Source organism: Crocuta crocuta, unplaced genomic scaffold (assembly GCF_008692635.1).
Source record: "Crocuta crocuta isolate KB4526 unplaced genomic scaffold, BGI_CrCroc_1.0 scaffold742, whole genome shotgun sequence".
Lineage (NCBI taxonomy): Eukaryota > Metazoa > Chordata > Mammalia > Carnivora > Hyaenidae > Crocuta > Crocuta crocuta.
The window spans coordinates 1,476,809-1,495,800 of NW_027530354.1; the positions used below are offsets into that span (position 1 = coordinate 1,476,809).

General features: G+C 40.2%; 1 protein-coding gene across 2 annotated transcripts in view; it reads left to right on the forward strand.

Annotated features, from left to right (window-relative positions):
* The window catches only part of CTTNBP2 (cortactin binding protein 2), a 301,900-nt gene that overhangs the window by 241,048 nt on the left and 41,860 nt on the right, over positions 1-18,992 (forward strand). For both annotated transcript variants that reach the window (XM_077765846.1, XM_077765845.1), the window contains 3 exons: positions 2,119-2,269; positions 7,034-7,288; positions 17,174-17,291. In XM_077765846.1, the coding sequence (XP_077621972.1) occupies positions 2,119-2,269; positions 7,034-7,288; positions 17,174-17,291 (524 nt within the window). The remainder of the gene's footprint in view (positions 1-2,118; positions 2,270-7,033; positions 7,289-17,173; positions 17,292-18,992) is intronic.

Consider the following 18,992-nt stretch of genomic DNA (forward strand, 5'->3'; position numbering starts at 1 on the left):
TTATGATGGCATTATAAACAATTCCTAGGGGTGCCTGAGTGGCTCAGTTGGTTAAGCAATCGACTTTGGCTCAGATCAGGATCTCAAGGTTCATGGGTTTGAGCCCCACATCGGGCTCTGTGCCGATATAGCTCAGAACCTGAAGTCTGCTTTGGATTCTGTGTCTCCCTCTCTCTTCTTCTCCCTCCCCCACTCATGCTCTGTCTCTCTGTCTCTCAAAAGTAAATAAACATTAAAAAACGAATCCTAGAATTATATTAATTAAAATAATCTTAACTTCTTTTTTTGGTTTTTGCTTGTTTTATTTATTTTTGAGAGAGACAGAGACAGCGTGAGCAGGGGAGGGTCAGAGAGAGAGTGAGACACAGAATCTGAAACAGGCTTCAGGCTCTGAGCTAGCTGTCAGCGCAGAGCCTGATGCGGGGCTCGAACCCACGAACCTTGAGATCATGACCCAAGCCGAAGTCGGACACTCAACCGACTGAGCCACCTGGGTGCCCCATAAAATAATCTTAACTTCTTAATGGCAATTGATTCAGTATTAAATCCCAATATGTTTACCTTGTTTTATCATTAAAAACAATTGAAGCAGAAACTTTCCATACAAAAAGTAATTAGAGCACAAGCCCAAAAGAACCTATAAATGGAAATACATTTAAGTTTAGCATATTTCTTCGGTAGCTTATCAAGTCAGTTGAATATAGACATGCCTTTTTAAAATTGAGTCATAGTTTAATAAAATAGAAAGTCACTAAGTTGCTTTCTCTTCCTGTGCTGAACTGTTGTATAAGGAATGTAAGCTGTTTTCAACTTTTTATCTAACCATCCTGATAGAAATTTTCTTTAACATATTTCACAATTCCTATAATATGGGTTTTAAGGTTCACACTGTTATTATAAATGTAATTCTTAATATTCAAAATGCATCCTTAAAGTATAACATTATTTTTTCTGCATATCTAATAGATACCTCATGAGTTTATTGTTGAGGACCACAGGCCCTGGTTTTTCTGTTACTTTTTGCATGTATCCTGAGTCCTCTGGAAGGGATTTCATCTTCAGGGCTGTGCTTTTACCTTTGGGCAATCTGTAGTGCAGCGTACTTGGAAATTATACAGTCCTAGGACTGCGGGCATGGTTATTTTTGCAAAAAGGAATAATCCTGTGAGTTGATTAGTTTAAATGTGTATGAGATACAAACACACATCAGTATGTAATTTATGTTTTAAATATATATAAAGAAGCCAAATATTTTCAAGAAAAGAAAAGCCTGGGGAGAAAAGCATTTATCTAAAGTAAAAAACAAAACAAAAAATGAAGGTGGTATAAATTGCCTTTTTTTGGTAAGTTGCTTCTTAATTATGATTATGATTTAGCCCTCTTTACTCCATTTATTCTCGTCTGATTTTACAAACACAAGCTCTGGGTGTTGAGCCAGTCACTAAGTGCTGCAAAGTCTTGAATTTACCTCATTTCTTTCCTCCTTGATTCTCAGAGCAGTGAGTTTCTGCTTAGATGTCTTTTTCCTTGTAAACTAGTCCCCTTCAGGAGACAGGGTAGCCTCTCTTCTCCCCAAGGCAGCCCTTTTCTCTGCCTCCCTGGTGCCTTTTATAGTGGAGGCACATGGTGCCCTGCTGTCTGAGCTATTTATAATTATTTTCTCAAGTGAAAATCTCAAAATGACTCAGCAGTCTGACTTTTTTCAAAGTTTAAGCTATTTTGAACCACAAATAATATATATGTCAACCACAGTTCCACCATTCATCCCAATTAGTTAAACATACTTCAAGAACTCCACTTTTTTTTACAATTTGGTTGCAGAGAAGTGTCAAAACCAAGTTTTAGCACTTGATCAATGCTGCTGTTTTAAATTTTCATGGGGGTAAATTTGTGGTTAAAATATAGCTTCTAGCCTCTCCATAAAACAGTATCCATTGAGTAAGACCCACAGTAATAAATATATATATATATATATATATATATATATATATATATGTAAACAATTGATGAAGAAAGATACAGAATTGCTTTAGCATTATTTTCTATATTTATTTTCTTGGTCAGGTGCTTCAGAAATCAAGCCAGTTTTAGTGTCATTAATCATAATCTTGTGTTTAGGTGTGTAGAATTATTAATTGCATATGATGCTAACATTAATCATGCTGCTGATGAAGGACAGACACCTCTATACCTGGCCTGTAAAAATGGAAATAAGGAGTGTATTAAACTCTTATTGGAAGCCGGAACTGATCGGAGTGTAAAAACCAGAGTGAGTACCAGTTTCTTTGGGTTTTGTCCTATAATTTATCCTGTCTGCCAACGCTATAGCCAAAAAAACAAAATACAGTAAAACCTTGGATTGCGAGTAACTTGTTCTGTGAGTGTTCTGCAAGATGAGCAAACATTTCTGAAAAATTTTAACTTGACAAACGAGTAGTGTCTTGCAATAAGAGTAGTACGTGAGGCCAAATGTCACATGATCACAACCAACCCAGTGATTCTCAATTTGCTTTGATACAAGAGTGCTTTGGATAACAAGCATGTTTCCAGAATTAATTATGTTCGCAAACCAAGGTTTTACTAAAATAGAGGTTGCTTTGTTTTGCTTTTAGGATATCAGATATGGACAGTGTCTGACCTCTGATTTCTGTTTGAGCATCTGCTAATGAAAAGCCCTGTCTGTTAGCCTCACCAGTCTTTTATCCTCTGAACGTCAGATTATTCACCTGTAAAACAGGAAACTGAATACCTGTGTCCTGGCTGTTTTCAGAATCAGGGGATATAATGGAGGTGTATGTTTTTACTCATTCAACAAATATTTCCTGAGCACCAGCTATCCTAGGACAGAAGAGACAGCAGGAAGTGAAACAGTCCTGCCCTCATGGATATTATATCCTCATGGGGCAGGAAGGGTGACAATAAGCAAGTAAGTAAATAGAAGCTGGATGTTTTGAAGATGGAAGTGCCTGAGGTAGGCACTACTTCAGAGGAGTTGGTGGTAAGAGTCTTCATAGAAAATGTGATAGTTGAGCCAAGACCTAAAGGGAGCAAAGGTGTGTGCCCTGAAGAGACAGGGGAGCAGGGTACCAGGCCTGAGGCAGGAGAGCAGTGACACCCTCATGCACCTCAGGCAGACCTTTGTGGCCAGAGGCCCACGACGAAGGGCCTTGTGGGCCATGGCAAGGACTTGGAATAAGACTATCATGTGGATAGTTTTGAAGAGAGCAAGGACATGAACTGACTCATTTTTATAAGAGTCACTCTGGCTGCAGGTTTGAGAATAGACTGTAGGTGTGGCAGAGCAGCCGCAAAGGGAGAAACATAGGAATCTGAGGTTTTACTCGAGGGAAGAAGTAATGGTTTGGATCAAGGTGGAGGGGTAGAAATGGTGAGGAATGGTCCGACTCTGGATATATTTTCAGGATGTGTCGTATATTTTATAAAATATAAAGTATCAGAAAAATGCAGAAGTATCAACTGTTGCAGTAGTGACAGTGGTGATGATATAAAATTATTGCATAATGCCTGAGAGATCAGGCTGTGAAATCAAACATTTTGGGCTTGGACCAAGCCTCCACAAAGCTGTGTGAGTTTAGGCAAGGAATGTTACTTCTCTGCGCCTTGGGTGACCCCTCTACAAAATGAGTCTAATAATAGTAGCCATTGTTGGGGGTATTAAAGTGAAATTAGCTTATCTACATAAGGTAGTTGGTATAAGTGCCTGGGAATTGTGAGGAATAAACAAATGTCAGCTGTTCCCATGGTCACCATCACCATCAATTATAACATAAGTGTCAGTTGTAACGTGTAAACAAAAGGGAGTTTTGTGACAAGATAGCGCCCGTTGCCAGGATTTAGAGGAGGGTTTTTTGTGCTCGCTGTTCTTCCTCTGACGGATGCTTGTTATTGCTAAGATCATGCAACACCTCACAGAGTTCAAGGTCACTGTCTAATTTGCCTCAGAACTGGAAGCACTATGTGTAGAAATCCACTAGACCCCAAGTTGTACTTGACACCATACCACACAGTTCTGATATCTCCTATAAAAGGTGCACAGATAAAGTCAAGAGATTTGGCAACTGCCGACGTTTAGAGTCTGATGCGTGGAAGAGTCCTTGGATGATACTTTTGGCTCAGCCACCCAGAAATGCATTTGAAACAAACTTCTCAGTTAGCCCTCCAAAATTCGTCAACCCATTGTGAACCACTTGAAGACCGAGGAATCAGCCCTGTGCACACAGATGTGCATTTCTCTGAGGGGACCCTCTCTGAGCTGGAGGAGTTATGGAACTTCCATCATGATCCACCCTTAATTGGGCTCAGGAATTATTTTATTTTTGTTTCTGCAGGTTCCTAGAATATTTAATGTATAATAATCACCATCCTACCAAATATTCCTAATGAGAGACAGTATAGACATTCAGTTTCCAAAGGTTATCTGAACCTTGAATTTCTTCTGTTAATAGAGGATCAGTTGTGTTGTGTATTCCTCTCATAGGAAACATGCTTGAGATTTCCTAGGATAAGGAGCTGCATTATCTAATTTATAGATCACACTTAAATCCTGTGGGGCTTTTTTGTTTTTGTTTTAATGACAAGTGCACACCTTCCTTAATCTCCATCATCTATTTAACCCACTCCCCACCTAACTCCCTCTAGTTTGTTCTGTATAGTTAAGACTGTTTCTTGATTTGTCTCTCTCTCCTATTTTTCCCCCTTTGCTTGTTTGTTTTGTTTCTTAAATTCTACACTTGAGTGAAATCTTATGGTATTTGTCTTTCTCTGACTGACTTATTTTCACTTAGCATTATACTCTCAAGCCCCATCCATGTCATTACAAATGGCAAGATTTCATTTTTTATGGATAAGTAATCCAGATAGATAGATAGATAGATAGATAGATAGATAGATAGATAGATAGATAGATAGATAGNGAAAAGGAAGAAAGGAAGAAAGAAAGGAAAGAAAAAGAAAGAAAGAAAGAAGAAAGAAAGAAAGAAAGAAAGAAAGAAAGAAATCTCTATCCACTCATCAGTCAGTGGACACTTGGGTTGCTTGCATTTCTTGGCTATTGTAAATAATGCTGCTATAAACATAGGGGTGCATGTATCCTTTTGAATTAGTGATCATTAGAAGTATAGAGACTCCACAATACAGAGATAAACAGTATAATTGATAGAGGATATTAAGGGAATAATTATTTCTTATGACTTTTAATAAGAAATCAAAAGGGGAATGGAAAGGGGCGCCTGGGTGGCTTAGTCGGTTAAGCGTCCGACTTTTGCTTAGGTCATGATCTCGCGGTTCGTGGGTTCGAGCCCCGCGTCGGGCTCTGTGCTGACTGCCAGCTCAGAGCCTGGAGCCTGTTTCAGAGTCTGTGACTCCCTCTCTCTCTGACCCTCCCCTGCTCATGCTGCCTCTCTCTCTCCTACAAATAAATAAAAATATTTAAAAAAAAAAACCAAAAGGGGAATGGAAAATTGAAAGTTTTTCAGAAATGATTACATAACCTTTGTAATATAACAGGAAAAAGTCAAGAGATTTGACTAGGGAAGGTCAAGAGCACTTATACTCTGGTGTCTAATTAAGGCTGATAACCAAATAAAGGTGTCTGTAGCCCCAAAGAAACAAGCCCTGAAATGCTTTACCTAGCTGAAGTATGCCTGAGGACTGTAAGGTATCCCATTTACTGCCCAGCCATGGTCTTATCTTAGCCAATTTCATGGACAGGAAGTACACAACCAGAGAAAAATCTGCTGTATCAAGGGAAGCTTTAGCCAAATGATCAGAAGACTCACTATAAATGTACCTTTAAAATAATGGGGTAGAAGACAGGAGAAAAACAGACAGTAAGTGGTTGCTTACTTTACTTACAGAAAAACTGTTTTTCTCCTGTCTTCTACCCCATTATTTTAAAAAAGTGTACTCTAGCTCACTGAAAGATATTTAACATCGCAATATGAAATGCCACATGAAAAAAAAAAAATAGGCCAAAAGGAAAATAAAGCCCAAATGACAAATCACCAAAATAATTGTTCTTTTATAAAAGTCTTAAAAATGTAATGAAGACAGGTACCTGAGGGGAAGGAAGACCCTATATAATAGTGAGAGACTGAAAAGGGACCAAGATTTTCCCTTGAAAAGTGCTTATCAAGCATCTGAATCACCCAGAGGGCTGGTTAAACCACAGATTGCTGGGCCTCACCTATCCATCTTTCATTAGGTCTGGGTTGAGGCTCAACAACTTTAATTTCCAGCAAATTCCCAGGTGATGCTGATGCTGCTGGTCTGGTGACCACCCTTGAGAACCCCTGCCTTAGGAAGGGATGCTTGAGTTTACTCTAGCAACCTGCTAAATCAATGATGAAGGCTTCACAGCAATGCATTCTAGAGAATGGGCCTAATCATTTTACTTGGAACATTTCCTAAGCTTGCATTTATCAGTTTCCAACTGCAATCCCAGAACTCTCAGTAGGGGCCCATAGCATCTCATAAAATTATTTGGTTTTGTTTTTTCTATATGTCTACCTTTTCCTTATTGTCTAGAATTTTTCCTTCAGGAATCATTGGCATAAAACTTTAAGATCACCAGTTAAGTCTCTGCACTATAAGTAAAACTGGCTTATGGCAGCATTCATTTAGTACATTACTAATAATACCCTACTTGGGTATAAATTTTTAAAAATATTTATGCTAAAGTTCATTCTCTTTTGTAATCCTACATGGTAATTTCGTTTTGCCATACTTAGGCCATAGTTACCAGCTTGGACAGTACCTGTTCACTCCAAATAGTTAACTGTTAAGTGGAAATTCTTACAAAATAGCAAACATGAGTCATAGCATTGGGAAATATGGTAATTGACAGAGGTCAGAGAACTTGACTCAGCTCATCGATGATACTCAAGATTGGAATGCCTGCTTTTCCCAGCCCAGTGGTTCATGCCCAAGAACATTTGGAGGTGAACTTTAAATAAGACTGTTCTCAATATTAATGTTGTAATCAACCCTTTCCTCCTGGTCCTTTTATCTTCAGGATGGCTGGACACCAGTTCACGCAGCTGTGGACACTGGTAACGTGGACAGCCTCGAGCTTCTTATGTACCATAGAGCACCAGCTCGCAGAAACTCTTTGCATGAGGAAGAGCCCAAGTCAGGTGACTTTGACTTGGATCAAGGAGAAGAGAGTCCTGAAGGCACATCCAAGCCTGTTGTTCCTGCAGACCTCATTAACCACGCTGACAGAGAAGGCTGGACCGCAGCCCATATTGCTGCTTCAAAAGGTTTTAAGGTGTGTCTGGTAGCAGCTGGGCTCATTACATAGTTGTAACTTGATGAGTGACAACATTGTCTGCTATTGACTGAGTGTATTTCAATGGAATGATTGGAGACTGAGTGATAACCATTGCAGGAGATAATCACCTACCAATATGAACTGAAAATTTTTCTGTCCAGTAGTATTTACAGTCAACCATATGTGAAACTTCTTATAAAAATCATACTTGGAGTTTGTTAATAAATGTGGGAGTAATTTCAGACCTTTTTTTCTTATCTCTTGTAAAATTAGGAGAAAGAGTTTGGTGTTGATTTAGTCTCCTGGACTGTTTGATTCAAAGGCCAAGGCCTTGGTACTAGTTAGGGTGAGAGCCAGGATTCAAATGCATGCCCTTGACTCTGAACTACCTCATTTATACCCTTCCTGTGCTGTTTTACTGATAGATAAGAGGGAGCTCGAGATTTCACTCATCAGAGTAGAAAGTGATTCTGATTATTAAGGAAACAATATAGTATGCCATTCACTCATGCCTCTTTTTTTCTGTTTTGATCAGTTTAGTGATAATATAGCTTAGCAACAGAAAGCTATTAGGAAACTCCTGAGTGCCAGGCACTGTGTAAGCTAATATTTGCATGGATATTTATACCATTAGCTAACTCCTAGTTCAGTGGCAAGAGTATAGGACACAAGACAAGTGTAGGATAAAAGAACACAAAAAATTATAAGAAGGGTAATGGGCATGTGGTTGGTATACTATAAAAATGCAAATTTTATTTTAGTTTTTGAAAAAAGATAATGCACATATTTCAGGAAGCAGAGTTACAGGAATGGTAGGCTCAGAAATGGCTGTTTCTGGAGGCAGTGGAAGTGATTTGGGCCTTGCATGGTGGGTTAACTTTGCCACTCATCACTGGGATTGGAGAGTAGTTGAGATCGGGGAGCAGCAGAAACAGACTGGAAGTAGGGAGGTGGGCTGAGCACTGGCTGAGCTGATGAGGGGTAGTGAGAAGTAAGATGGGACTGGGAGCTTCATAAGATGGCATGAGCTTCAGTGACGCTGTAAGGAGTTGGGGGGGGGCTTTATTGAAAGGTCTTGTACAAAGGAGCAAAATAATCAGCTCTGTAGTTTGAATGATTAATTTAGCAACAACATATAGAAGATTGGAGGTTATGAAACAATTGGTGGCAGGGAGAGAGACTAGGTGAAAGATGAAGAGTGTGGTAGAAATAATGAGACACATTACAGACCAGAAATGTCCATCGGTTGAAGACAGATGAGATGCAGGAAAAGAGGGAGCTGACATGAAGGGGAATAGTGACATTCCCAGAGAGAGAAGAGGCGTCATTGTGATCAAGAAGATAGAACGTGGGTTTAGACATGCTGGATTTAAGTGCTGAGAGGTTCATCCAGATGGAGATCTCTGGGAATAGCTAGAAATTGCATTTGGAGCTCCTGGTTAGGTAACTTCCTGTTATGATCTAGAACAGAAGCTGTTCATTTCAGACTTTTTTTTTTTAAGTGAGGAAAAGGCATGATTTAGTTCAATGTGAAGATATTGCTTGTTAGCAGTTTTCTTCCATGTTACCCTTTAACAAAAAAATACAGAAATTTTGTGAACTTGATAGACCTGTCTTGATTTGAATGGGACACAGTACATATGACATCAAAGTTTTTAAGAGACAAAGATGTGAAATGTGAAAAGTTTACATTTGAAAATGCACTGTTAATCTAAGACAGTGAATCTCATTTGATGGTGGAAGGGTCCATTGAAGGGATTGTTCTCAACCTCTTTCCACCCCCTCGAGAAATCTGAAGATAGTGCAAAATGCTACTGATAGTGGATTGTGCACACACTCAACCTGGAGGCAAAAAAATAAAGCAAACCAAAGAAAACCTGAGCATCACTGATCTAGAATGTTCAGCTGCTGAACCTCTCAAGCTAGGCAGAAAGAGAAGCCACTCCCCAGGGTGAGTTACCCTGCAGGGTAGGACACTTGTATTCCCACTCAGCTCTTTTATTGTGAACTCCTTATTAGTCCTGGTGCTCTTTGTAATCAAGGATGGTATCTTCATGGATCCCCAGGCCCCTGGCACAGGTAGATGCTCCATCATTGCTGAGTAAAGGGAAATAGAACCACTTTCGCTCATAGACTCTCCCTGTATTCTCTTTAAGAGGCATCAGATAAATTTTTAAAGAGAGATTTTTAAAAGTGATCATGACTGACAACATTCGCACACTGCTAAGTAAAATCATAGATTAAAATAATAGATTTTTTTTTTAGCCCTGGAATGGAGACTTCATCTTCCAGTCTAGCCTCTTCATTTTATGATTAGGACATTTAATCCCTGGAGGGAGTAGTAGAGAGAAGGTGGGAATGAAGCCCAGATTGCCTGATTTCATTATCTTCACACTGTACCATGCTGCCTTTCCTCCTAGTCAAAGGTATTGGAAAGTACTTCTGCATCATTGGCCTAATACAGTGTTCATATCCTGGCTGAGATAGTTCTCCAGAGAGGTAATCCATTTACAACTAAGTTGCTAAGACTAATTTTCTGAAAAAATTAATTTCTATTCTGACTTAATCATCATGTGGGTGCAAGATTCTATCGTGACTACAGTAGATTAAAAAATGAATGTCTTTTCCTCTGTAGAGCAGCATATATGTGTCTGATCTGTGTCAGCTGGCGGTATGTCATTACCCAAGAAGATGACTTCAGTTTCTGTGTGCTTTTCAGTAAAGAATTGTGGGATTTTACAGCTCAAAGGAATGTACCTCATCCAGTCCAACCCCCTTATTTTGCAGATGAAAAAAGCAAGTCTCAAAAGATAGTGTAACTAATTTCCCAAGGTCAGTTCATGGAAGATCAGATTCCCAAATCAGTTGTTTTCCCACTACAGTCCTTGCTCTTTCTCCCAATGATTAAGTGATTTATGCAAATCACTATCTAGTATTTGGTAATAGGAGTACGTCTCTCTAAAGCTGGCCTGTGACTAATCATTGAGCATAAACCTTTGTTTTCATCACAGGGCAAATAGAAAGGAGAGTTTCTTAGTGAACTCTGGTGTCATCAGCCCTTTACATGTCAAATTCCTGCAGCAGGAACATTTTAAGGAGATTTTATGAATTTGATATCTCTGTTGTTGAGGTTATCACACAAAGAGATTATTTGGAGCTGTATGTGGTTTTGACTGCAGGACTAAATTATAATTCTAGTTGATGTGTATTACCAAGCTGGTGACTTTCTCTCGCTCAGGCTTTTACTCAGTCTCTCTGGGTTAGTATGTTTACTATTTAATACAGTCTCCTTCCTCTGCTTCCAGAACCCTGCCCTTTCCTCACTTTCCCTCTGATTCGATGACCTGACTCTGTTTGCCTGGTTTTTCTCTTTCGTTAAACCATAAACAACTCCCATACTCCATTTACAATCAGCTGGTCCTATATTTTTAAAAATCTTTTTTAATGTTTATTTGAGAGAGAGAGAGAGGGAGGCAGAGAAGGGCAGAGAGGGAGGGAGAGAAAATCCAAAGCAGGCTTCAGGCTCCGAGCTGTCAGCTTGGATCCCAGTGCAGGGCTCGAACTCATCAAATCTCTACACCTGTTTTTTTTTTTGCCTGTCTTCTAGACATTTATTTCCAACATCCTGGAAGCCATCTGTGGGCAGGCCTGCTATCCTCTGGTCAGGCAGTGGACCTCTTTAGGCCATTCATGCATTGTGTTAGGATTGTGGTGTGCCTGATACATTTACCCAGGGATCGTCAGGCATTTCCTGTCACAAAGTAGCATCCATCCCAACGGGGTGGTCTGGATGAGGTGTGTGTCTCAAGTATATAGGCCCACATGGGCCCCCAAGATTTAGGTTTCCTCTCCCTGGGTCATGGCTGCAGAGAAAAAGATGATAGGAGTCACTAAATTTCTTCCTTATCACGCACAGTTGAGTAACTGGTTGTGAGAGGAGAAAGATACCTGTGAAGTTGGGCCAGCTCTCTGGAACTAGACGTTGTTCATGATAAGTAGAAATCTATTCTTTGGAATCTGTTTTTGTGCTTTTGATTCTCCATGATTATTTCCTTTTTTCCCCTTTTATAAAAGTATTTTTGGAAAAGCCAGACTGACTCAGCTGTTGGTCAACAAAGGGAACGCTGTTGTTTTTTTGACTTTTATTCCAGAGTGTTCAGTGCAGAGTATTGCATCCTTGCTTAATTTGAGCAGGAGGGATTAACTGACAGGATCCTCAAGGATTCTTTTATTTTTTTTTTACGTTGATTTATTTATTTATAGAGAGAGGTGGGGGGGGAGCACGAGTGAAAGAGGAGCAGAGACAGAGAATCCTAAGAAGGCTCTCCACTATCAGCACAGAGCCCCATGTGGAGCTGGATCTGATAAATGGAGAGATTGTGATCTGAGCCGAGATTAAGAGTTGAACCCTTAACTGACTGAGGCACCTAGGTGTCTCTAAAGGATTCTAATCTAAATTAGCCGACGAGAGTCACCCCTCACCCGACACGTGGACTCTCCCATGTTTTCCACTACCATCTTTCATGGGTCTGGGTTTTGACCCTTTTCCTCTTCATGCTCTCTGTACTTTTTTCCTTGGATGACTTACTTTTCCCCAGGTTATAATCTATAAAGATTCCGAAATTTTATCTTTAGCCCTACCTAACCATTTTCTGAATTTATCCAACAAGGTCTTATTCAGGAGGGCCACAGTTTATAGCGCTGATAACTAGATAACTAGAGCAGCAAAGTCCTTTTGCCCTGTATAGTCGTCGTTTATGCCTGTCATCCTAGTGTAATTGTTAACAGTGCCCCCTTTTTACTCTTGCAGGTGCACCAGTTTGGGCGGTTGTATGGTAACCCCACTGACGATCATATTCTTGTTTGCTTCCATCACACTGCTAAACATGGCTGGGTCACTGGGTTCCCATGTATGTGCTCCTTAGCCAGTCTCTTCTTTCTTGATCCAGCACCATCACCTGCCATTTGTGTTTACTTGCTCCTTCTTCCTGGCTTAATGAATTCAGTTGATTGGTACAACTCCAGATATTTTGCCTTCACAAGTGAATTTTGAATATGTCACCTCCTCCGCATCTCGTGGGCACTACCCTGGGGGAGCCCTCATCATCCTGTGTCTGTGTTGTGCAGGCTCTGCCAGTCTCCTCAGCTGCTGTCTCTCTACTCCCTTAGCCTGCCTCAAGAGGGGCCTTTCAGACAGGGGAACTTGCTCATGTAATTTTTCTGCTCCGTGTCTTTCCAAAATTCTGTCACTTCCAGGAAAAATTCCAGGCCTTTATGATGACAACCAGTCCCTTCCTGATCTGGACTCAGTTTACCTCCACAGGGACACCTCCCCTAATGTGTTCTCTGCTCTAAGCAGGCACTGCTGGGCTGCTGTGCAAACATTCTGTGCTCTCTCTTCTCTCCCTGTCTTTGTGTCTGCTGTTCCCATTACCTCAACTGGCCTCTTCTCCTGTCCTGACCTTTCCCTGCCTGGAAAACCTCTCAGCTTAAATCCAGGCTTCCAGAAGCTAGGTGTTCCCAGGGCACCTCTCCGTACTTCACTTAGAGCACTTATACTTTAATTTTTTGTATGCCTGTCTCTCTTTCCACCTCCTCCCCCCAAAAAAATATCACTTTTCCATCTTCATATGCACTGTGTCCAGCAGAGTCCCTGGCCTGCAAGTACTAAGTATTTGCTGAATTGATGAGCGAATGGACTGTTATTACAGTTCTTTCTTACCGATCTTCCTATCACCCTTCTTTCCAGTATGTCTTCCCAAGGCACCGGTTGGTTTTTAGAATCAAGCTTATCATGGCACTTTGCTGCCTGAACATATGCCCATGCCAAAAGGAAACATATCTTCATGCCCACCTTAGAACTCAGCCCTTTACAGCTGACTCCAACTGTCTTCATCTTTGGCCACTCCCGCTAAATCTACCTTCTTGCTTATGCCATTATTTCCCATTTTAACAGCCTACATCTCCCCTGCCCTGCAAGACAGTGGGCACAGCCACACCCCAAGGGTGTCCCCAGCACCCACATTGGCCCATCTGTGCATTTGCAGATCGCTTGTGCTCTCCTTCCCTTTGCCCATTGTCAGACTCTCAGTTCCGTTCCTTGACTTTGGTCATATATCAAACTCTTTGGACTTGGGGTTTCTCCTTAGTATCCCTGGCACTTCTACCTTGCTTCTCCACTCTCCTTCAAAGGGTGTGACAAAGATGGGTCATTAACTGTCAACATCTCCTCTCCCCTTCCCCTCTAATGATCCTGCAGAGTTCTAGACTCATGACCACTCAAAATAAAGATCACATTCTCCAGCCTCCATTGCAGGTAATGAGGCCACCTACCTAAGTCCTGGCAAGTGGGATGTGAGTGGAAAAATTAAGCTTAAACCACTGCGTTTTAAAGTCTCTTTTATAACTGATGTATTGCTATCATAATTAATAGGACTTTGGCTTAACCCCACTCTTCCAGATCTCTTGCTTAGCATCACTTGGGTCAGACATCTTGCCCAATTTAGGACCTTGGAATTCCATTTCCAGTAGCAGTGACTGGCATCACAGCATTTGTCCTCTTCACAAATGGCGCCCATCACAGAGAGAGCTTAGATTCCTTTCTCCACCTTTCCCTCCTTTTCTACATAGTACAACTTCGGACATCACCTCAGTGGCATTTTCCCCATGTCTGTATTACACTCTGTGGTCCTCCGTGAGAAGCAGAACTGTTACCTTACTCATAGTTCCCACCCTCAATTCTAACAGAGCACCTGGCAAGTGCTTAGTCCCTCTTTCTTAAAGTTGTAGGGATTAAGGAGCACTCAGTACTTGCCAAGTGTTGGAACTGTGCCTGGTACTTACTATGAGCTCAAGTAATTGCTCTGATGGTGCTTGTTAAGTATGATTTGGGGGGAGGTTTTCAACTTCTTTGTGTTCTCCATGGAGCCAGCATGGAATAGAATTCACACTTGTAGTGGGTTTGGATATGCTTCTGTTATCCTCATGGGGACTGACATCTTGTGCTTCCTCATAGAGAAAGTCACTGCTTATGTTCTTGCCCACTGACCTACCTGAGTAGAATAAAAATTATATACAACCCACTTTGAAGGTCAGAGGTAAAAGAATATTAAAGATTTTTGCTGAGGGGGTTAAGCATCTGACTCTTGATTTAGCCTCAGGTCATGATCGAATGGTTTGTGAGTTTGAGCCCCATATCAGGTTCTGCGCTGACAGCGTGGAGCCTGCTTGGGATTCTCCCTCACCTTCTCTTTGCCTGTCCTCTGCTCCCTCTCCCTCTCCCTCAAAAAATAAATTAACAAAAAAAATATTTTGGTTGAATCTTTTATTATTTTTCATTATAATTTGAAGTAGCATCACCTAGAATTAAGATCAGTGACATTTGTTGATGTGTTGTAATTTCTAATCATTTAATTGAATATTTCAAATTGGTAATGATTATGTTGATTATAATAATAACAGCAGCTAATAAATATTGAGAGTTAAGTGCATGCCAAGAATGTGAGCTTTTTATGCATCTTTTCTTTTAAGTCACACAACAACCATATGAAATCTAGATATTTAAAGATAAGGAAACTGAAACAGAAAAATGTTAAATGATTTAGCAGAAGTCAAGGATAAAATCATTTATATTTGCAGAATTAGGGTCCAGGTCTGTTTTGGCTCTTACCTGCTTTTGCTGCAAGTACTAACTTGCATAATAAATGTATTATTTTTATCTCTTATCTGAGAATTCACAAAGATTAGTGCTCAGATTCTGTTCTACTTAATTTTTCATTAATTTCTAAATCAACATTTCTGAATTTACTACCAAATACATTTACTGGTATACAAATTAGTCATAACAGTTTGATAAGAACCATTATTTATATATTTGACTTTGTTTTGAGTTCATTTCTTATTTTAGGGGGGTTTTGAACTTGAACCCCAGACCCACCTATGAAAAACAGATAACAGTTGTTAGAGGAAATCCCTCCAACCTGCTCAGGGACAGTGAGAAACCAATGTTCTTGTCTGTTCCCTTTTCAGCTCCTCCATTTTAGGGGTCCAAAGACCTAGTCTCCCATCCCCCCAGCATCTGGAAAGATTCCTGACATCAGCTTTGACCTCAGACCAGCGCTGGCTTCCTATTCAAATTTCACTTAATTTGTGGTTTAGCTTACAGTCTTTTCTTTTGACCCTTAGGGATTTTCTGTACTTCCTTATGAACTCTTATATAAAGTCTGTTTTGGGGGCAATATGAAGCACTTGGAACTCACATATACATCTGGTGGGAGTGGAGATTGGTATAGCCTCTTCTAAAAGCTCTTTGCAGGATATACTGACCTAGAACAACATACGCATATCCTGTGACCCAGTGGTCCGACTCTGTACATATACCCAACAGAAATGTGTCCATCGAAGGATGTGTATTAGAATGTCCATAGTAGATCCCAGATGTCCATTAACAAGAGAATGGATAAGTAAATTGTGTTACATTCATATATACCACACATGGAATACCTCACAGTAATTTTTAGAAGAAGGATAAACTATGATTAGTCCCAACATATGGATGAGCTTTATAGACATTATGTTGAATGAAAAGAAGCCAAATATAAAAGTGAAACTGCAGTATGATTCCATTTATATTAAGTTTATAAATTGGCTAAACCAGTCTCTGATATTAGAAATCATCATAGTAGTTACCTGGGGGGGGAGAAGGTAGTGATTGAGACAAAACATACAGAAGGCTTCCAGAGTGCTTCTTACATAGTTATGTTCATTTTGTGGTACTTCTCCCAGATTATGTACTTTTCAATGAGGATAGTATATGGCAATAAAAATATTTACATAAAGGAAGGGGAAAAGTGTGTTTCTGTGTTTTACAAAACAGAAAAATGTTTTATAGAAAAATAGACGACTTTCAGACCACCTGGTTTACAGAAGTGAAATCAACCCAAAGCCCGTGTGTGTGTGTGTGTGTGTGTGTGTGTGTGTGTGTAGGGAAGAGATGAGAAGGATATTTGGTTTTTGGTTGTTAGTTTTGTTTTATGGTTCCTGGTCTACTCAGTTCTGTGCTGATTCTGGTGGGAAATCAGTAAACAAATCATCAAGTAGTAAAAGTTGATATAGCAGAGGTCCTTAATAAATATCCTGATGTTATTTCCTTCCATGCAGTTATTTACTTGCAAATGTACATATATTGTTCTCTACTTTCTTGTGAAAAATTTTGGAGAACTAAGAGTTTTTGGTATATAGGTTACTGCTTGTCTGATGGGGATTTCCTGAAGCAAAATAGAAGAAGAAAGAGCTGACAAAGAGAGCACATAACTTCAGTATCTACTGGGAATGTTTTTCTAAAAACTCAATCAACACAGTGTTGATATTTTTCATATAAAAAAATAAGAGCATAAGATCTCAGATATAAATGTGCTTGCAAGGACCGTGAGACAGAGTTGTCACAGGGGGAACCCTGCACTTACATGACCAGGGAAACAGTTCATTGTCTGGTGCAAGGAGCACCCAGATGTAGCAAAGTCCTCTGGCTTTATATTGCCAAATTACCATAAAAGGATACTGTCTGCTAAAGCCAATTTCTTTCTTAATTTCACTTTGCAAAATGAGTGATTAGTAAGCTGTTCTTTTTCTCTCGAAACCTAAGAGGCTGTTCTGAGGAGCAGTGTTTTGGTCCTGTGATTCACATTTGAATGAAGCACACTCTTTGCTTTCCATTTTGAGCCACTGTTTAAATTAATGTGTGTATTTGGATGCTGGAATTGAAATACAATTTCTGGCTGAGAATTTCTGAATTGCTTCTTACAGGCAAATGACTTTTCCCTTGGATTTTTCACTTAAGTTTATTCATTTGGACATGAGGTAATAGAGCTCTTACCTTTCCAGAACTGCCTGGAAATCTTGTGTATGCACGGAGGGCTTGAGCCAGAAAGAAAAGATAAGTGCCATCGGACCGTGCACGATGTCGCCACTGATGACTGCAAGCATCTGCTGGAGAATCTGAGTGAGTGCCATTCGCAGCTTTGTGCCTTCTTCACCCACACTGCTGGCGCCTCTGGCATGATGGGATATATTAATCCAGCTACAGTTTACTCACCCTCTGCTTAGCTTTCTTTGAACCCTAGTAACTACAAAAACATTTTATTGATTTTTAAATGTGGTAATTATTTTTTTCCATGTAGAATGGAAATGCTTTTTACAGAATTAGTTGCTATTAAAATAATGCTAGATCTTTGGGATGCCTGTGTGCCTCAATCATTTAAGCCTCTATCTCTTGGTTTTGGTTCAGGTCATGATTTCATGGTTCGTGAGTTCAAGCCCCACATCAGGCTCTGCTCTAACAGTGGAACCTGTTTGAGATTCCCTGTCTCTCCTCTTTCTCTCTCTCTCTGTTCCTCCCCTACTCCTTCTCTCTCTCTCTCTCTCTCTCTCTCTCTCTCTCTCTCTCTCTCTCCGAGTAAATAAAAAACATTTTTAAAAAAATTAAATAAAATAATGCTAGATCTTCTTTGTATTTTAATAGCCTTGGACAGTATTTAAATAATTATTGCTCTTCTGATTTAGATTGTCTCTCTAAACTATGAGACTAATAGGGTATGAAGAGTCATGGCTGGGTACTTTGCCATCAGCTGATCATATGAATGTAGGCAAGTTGGCCATCTCTCAGCCCCTGGCTACCTACCTGTCTGTGAAGGTAATAGTTGATCGTTTGAGTCTCTTCCAGCTCTGAGAATATATACTCCTTGGCACATGTTCTGAAAGGTTCACTTGTGGGTTATGGAATATGGAGTTTCAGATTGTACAAAATATTATGACTTCTTATATCAAGATTCTCACTCAATCCATCCAATCAGCCAGTGGTATCAATAATTTGTCTTTATCTTACATCCTGACATTAAGACAGAAAATGAACAATACACATAAGAAACAATTCATTATATGGTATGTGAGACAGGGATATGTGTTCTGGAAAACACTAGGGAGGATTGGGAGTATGAAGATGAGTTTCAGCTTGGGGTTTATTTGGGTTTTTTTTTTTAGTTTATTTATTTATTTTTAGAGGGGCAGGAAGGGGCAGGGAGAGAGAATCCAAAGCAGTCTCTGTGCTACCAGCACAGAGCCCGATATAGGACTTGAACTCATGAAACTGTGAGATCATGACCTGAGCTGAAACTAAGTGTCAGCCACCCAGGAGTGCCTCGGTTTCAGGTTTTAAAATGATGGTCAGAGTAGCCTCACTTGTAAGACACTGAAGCAAATACTTGAAGGAGCTGAGCAGAGCAGTGATGTCAATACCTCAGGGATGAGATTTCCAACCAGAACATCATCAAGTGGACAGAGGCCCTCAAGCAGGAGCATACCTGCTGGTCTGAGGAACCGTGAAGAGGTCAGGGTGCTGGTTTAGAATGAGCGAGCCCTCACCCTGCCCTCTTCATAGGAGAGAGAAGTGACAAGAAGGGATGGGGGTGCAGGTCTGATCTGGCTGAAATTTGTAGGCCATTGTAAGGTAACCATCTCCATGTTCACGCTTGAGAGTGATGGGATCTGATATACATTTTCATAGTATCTGTGGCTGCTTTGTTGACAATAGACTGTAGGAAGTCACAGGCAGAGTCAGGGAGATGTGTTAGGCCCTTGATGTCATCTTCCAGTGAGAGATAACAGTGACAGCTCAATCTAGGATTGTTGCTGAGGTGGTGAGAGG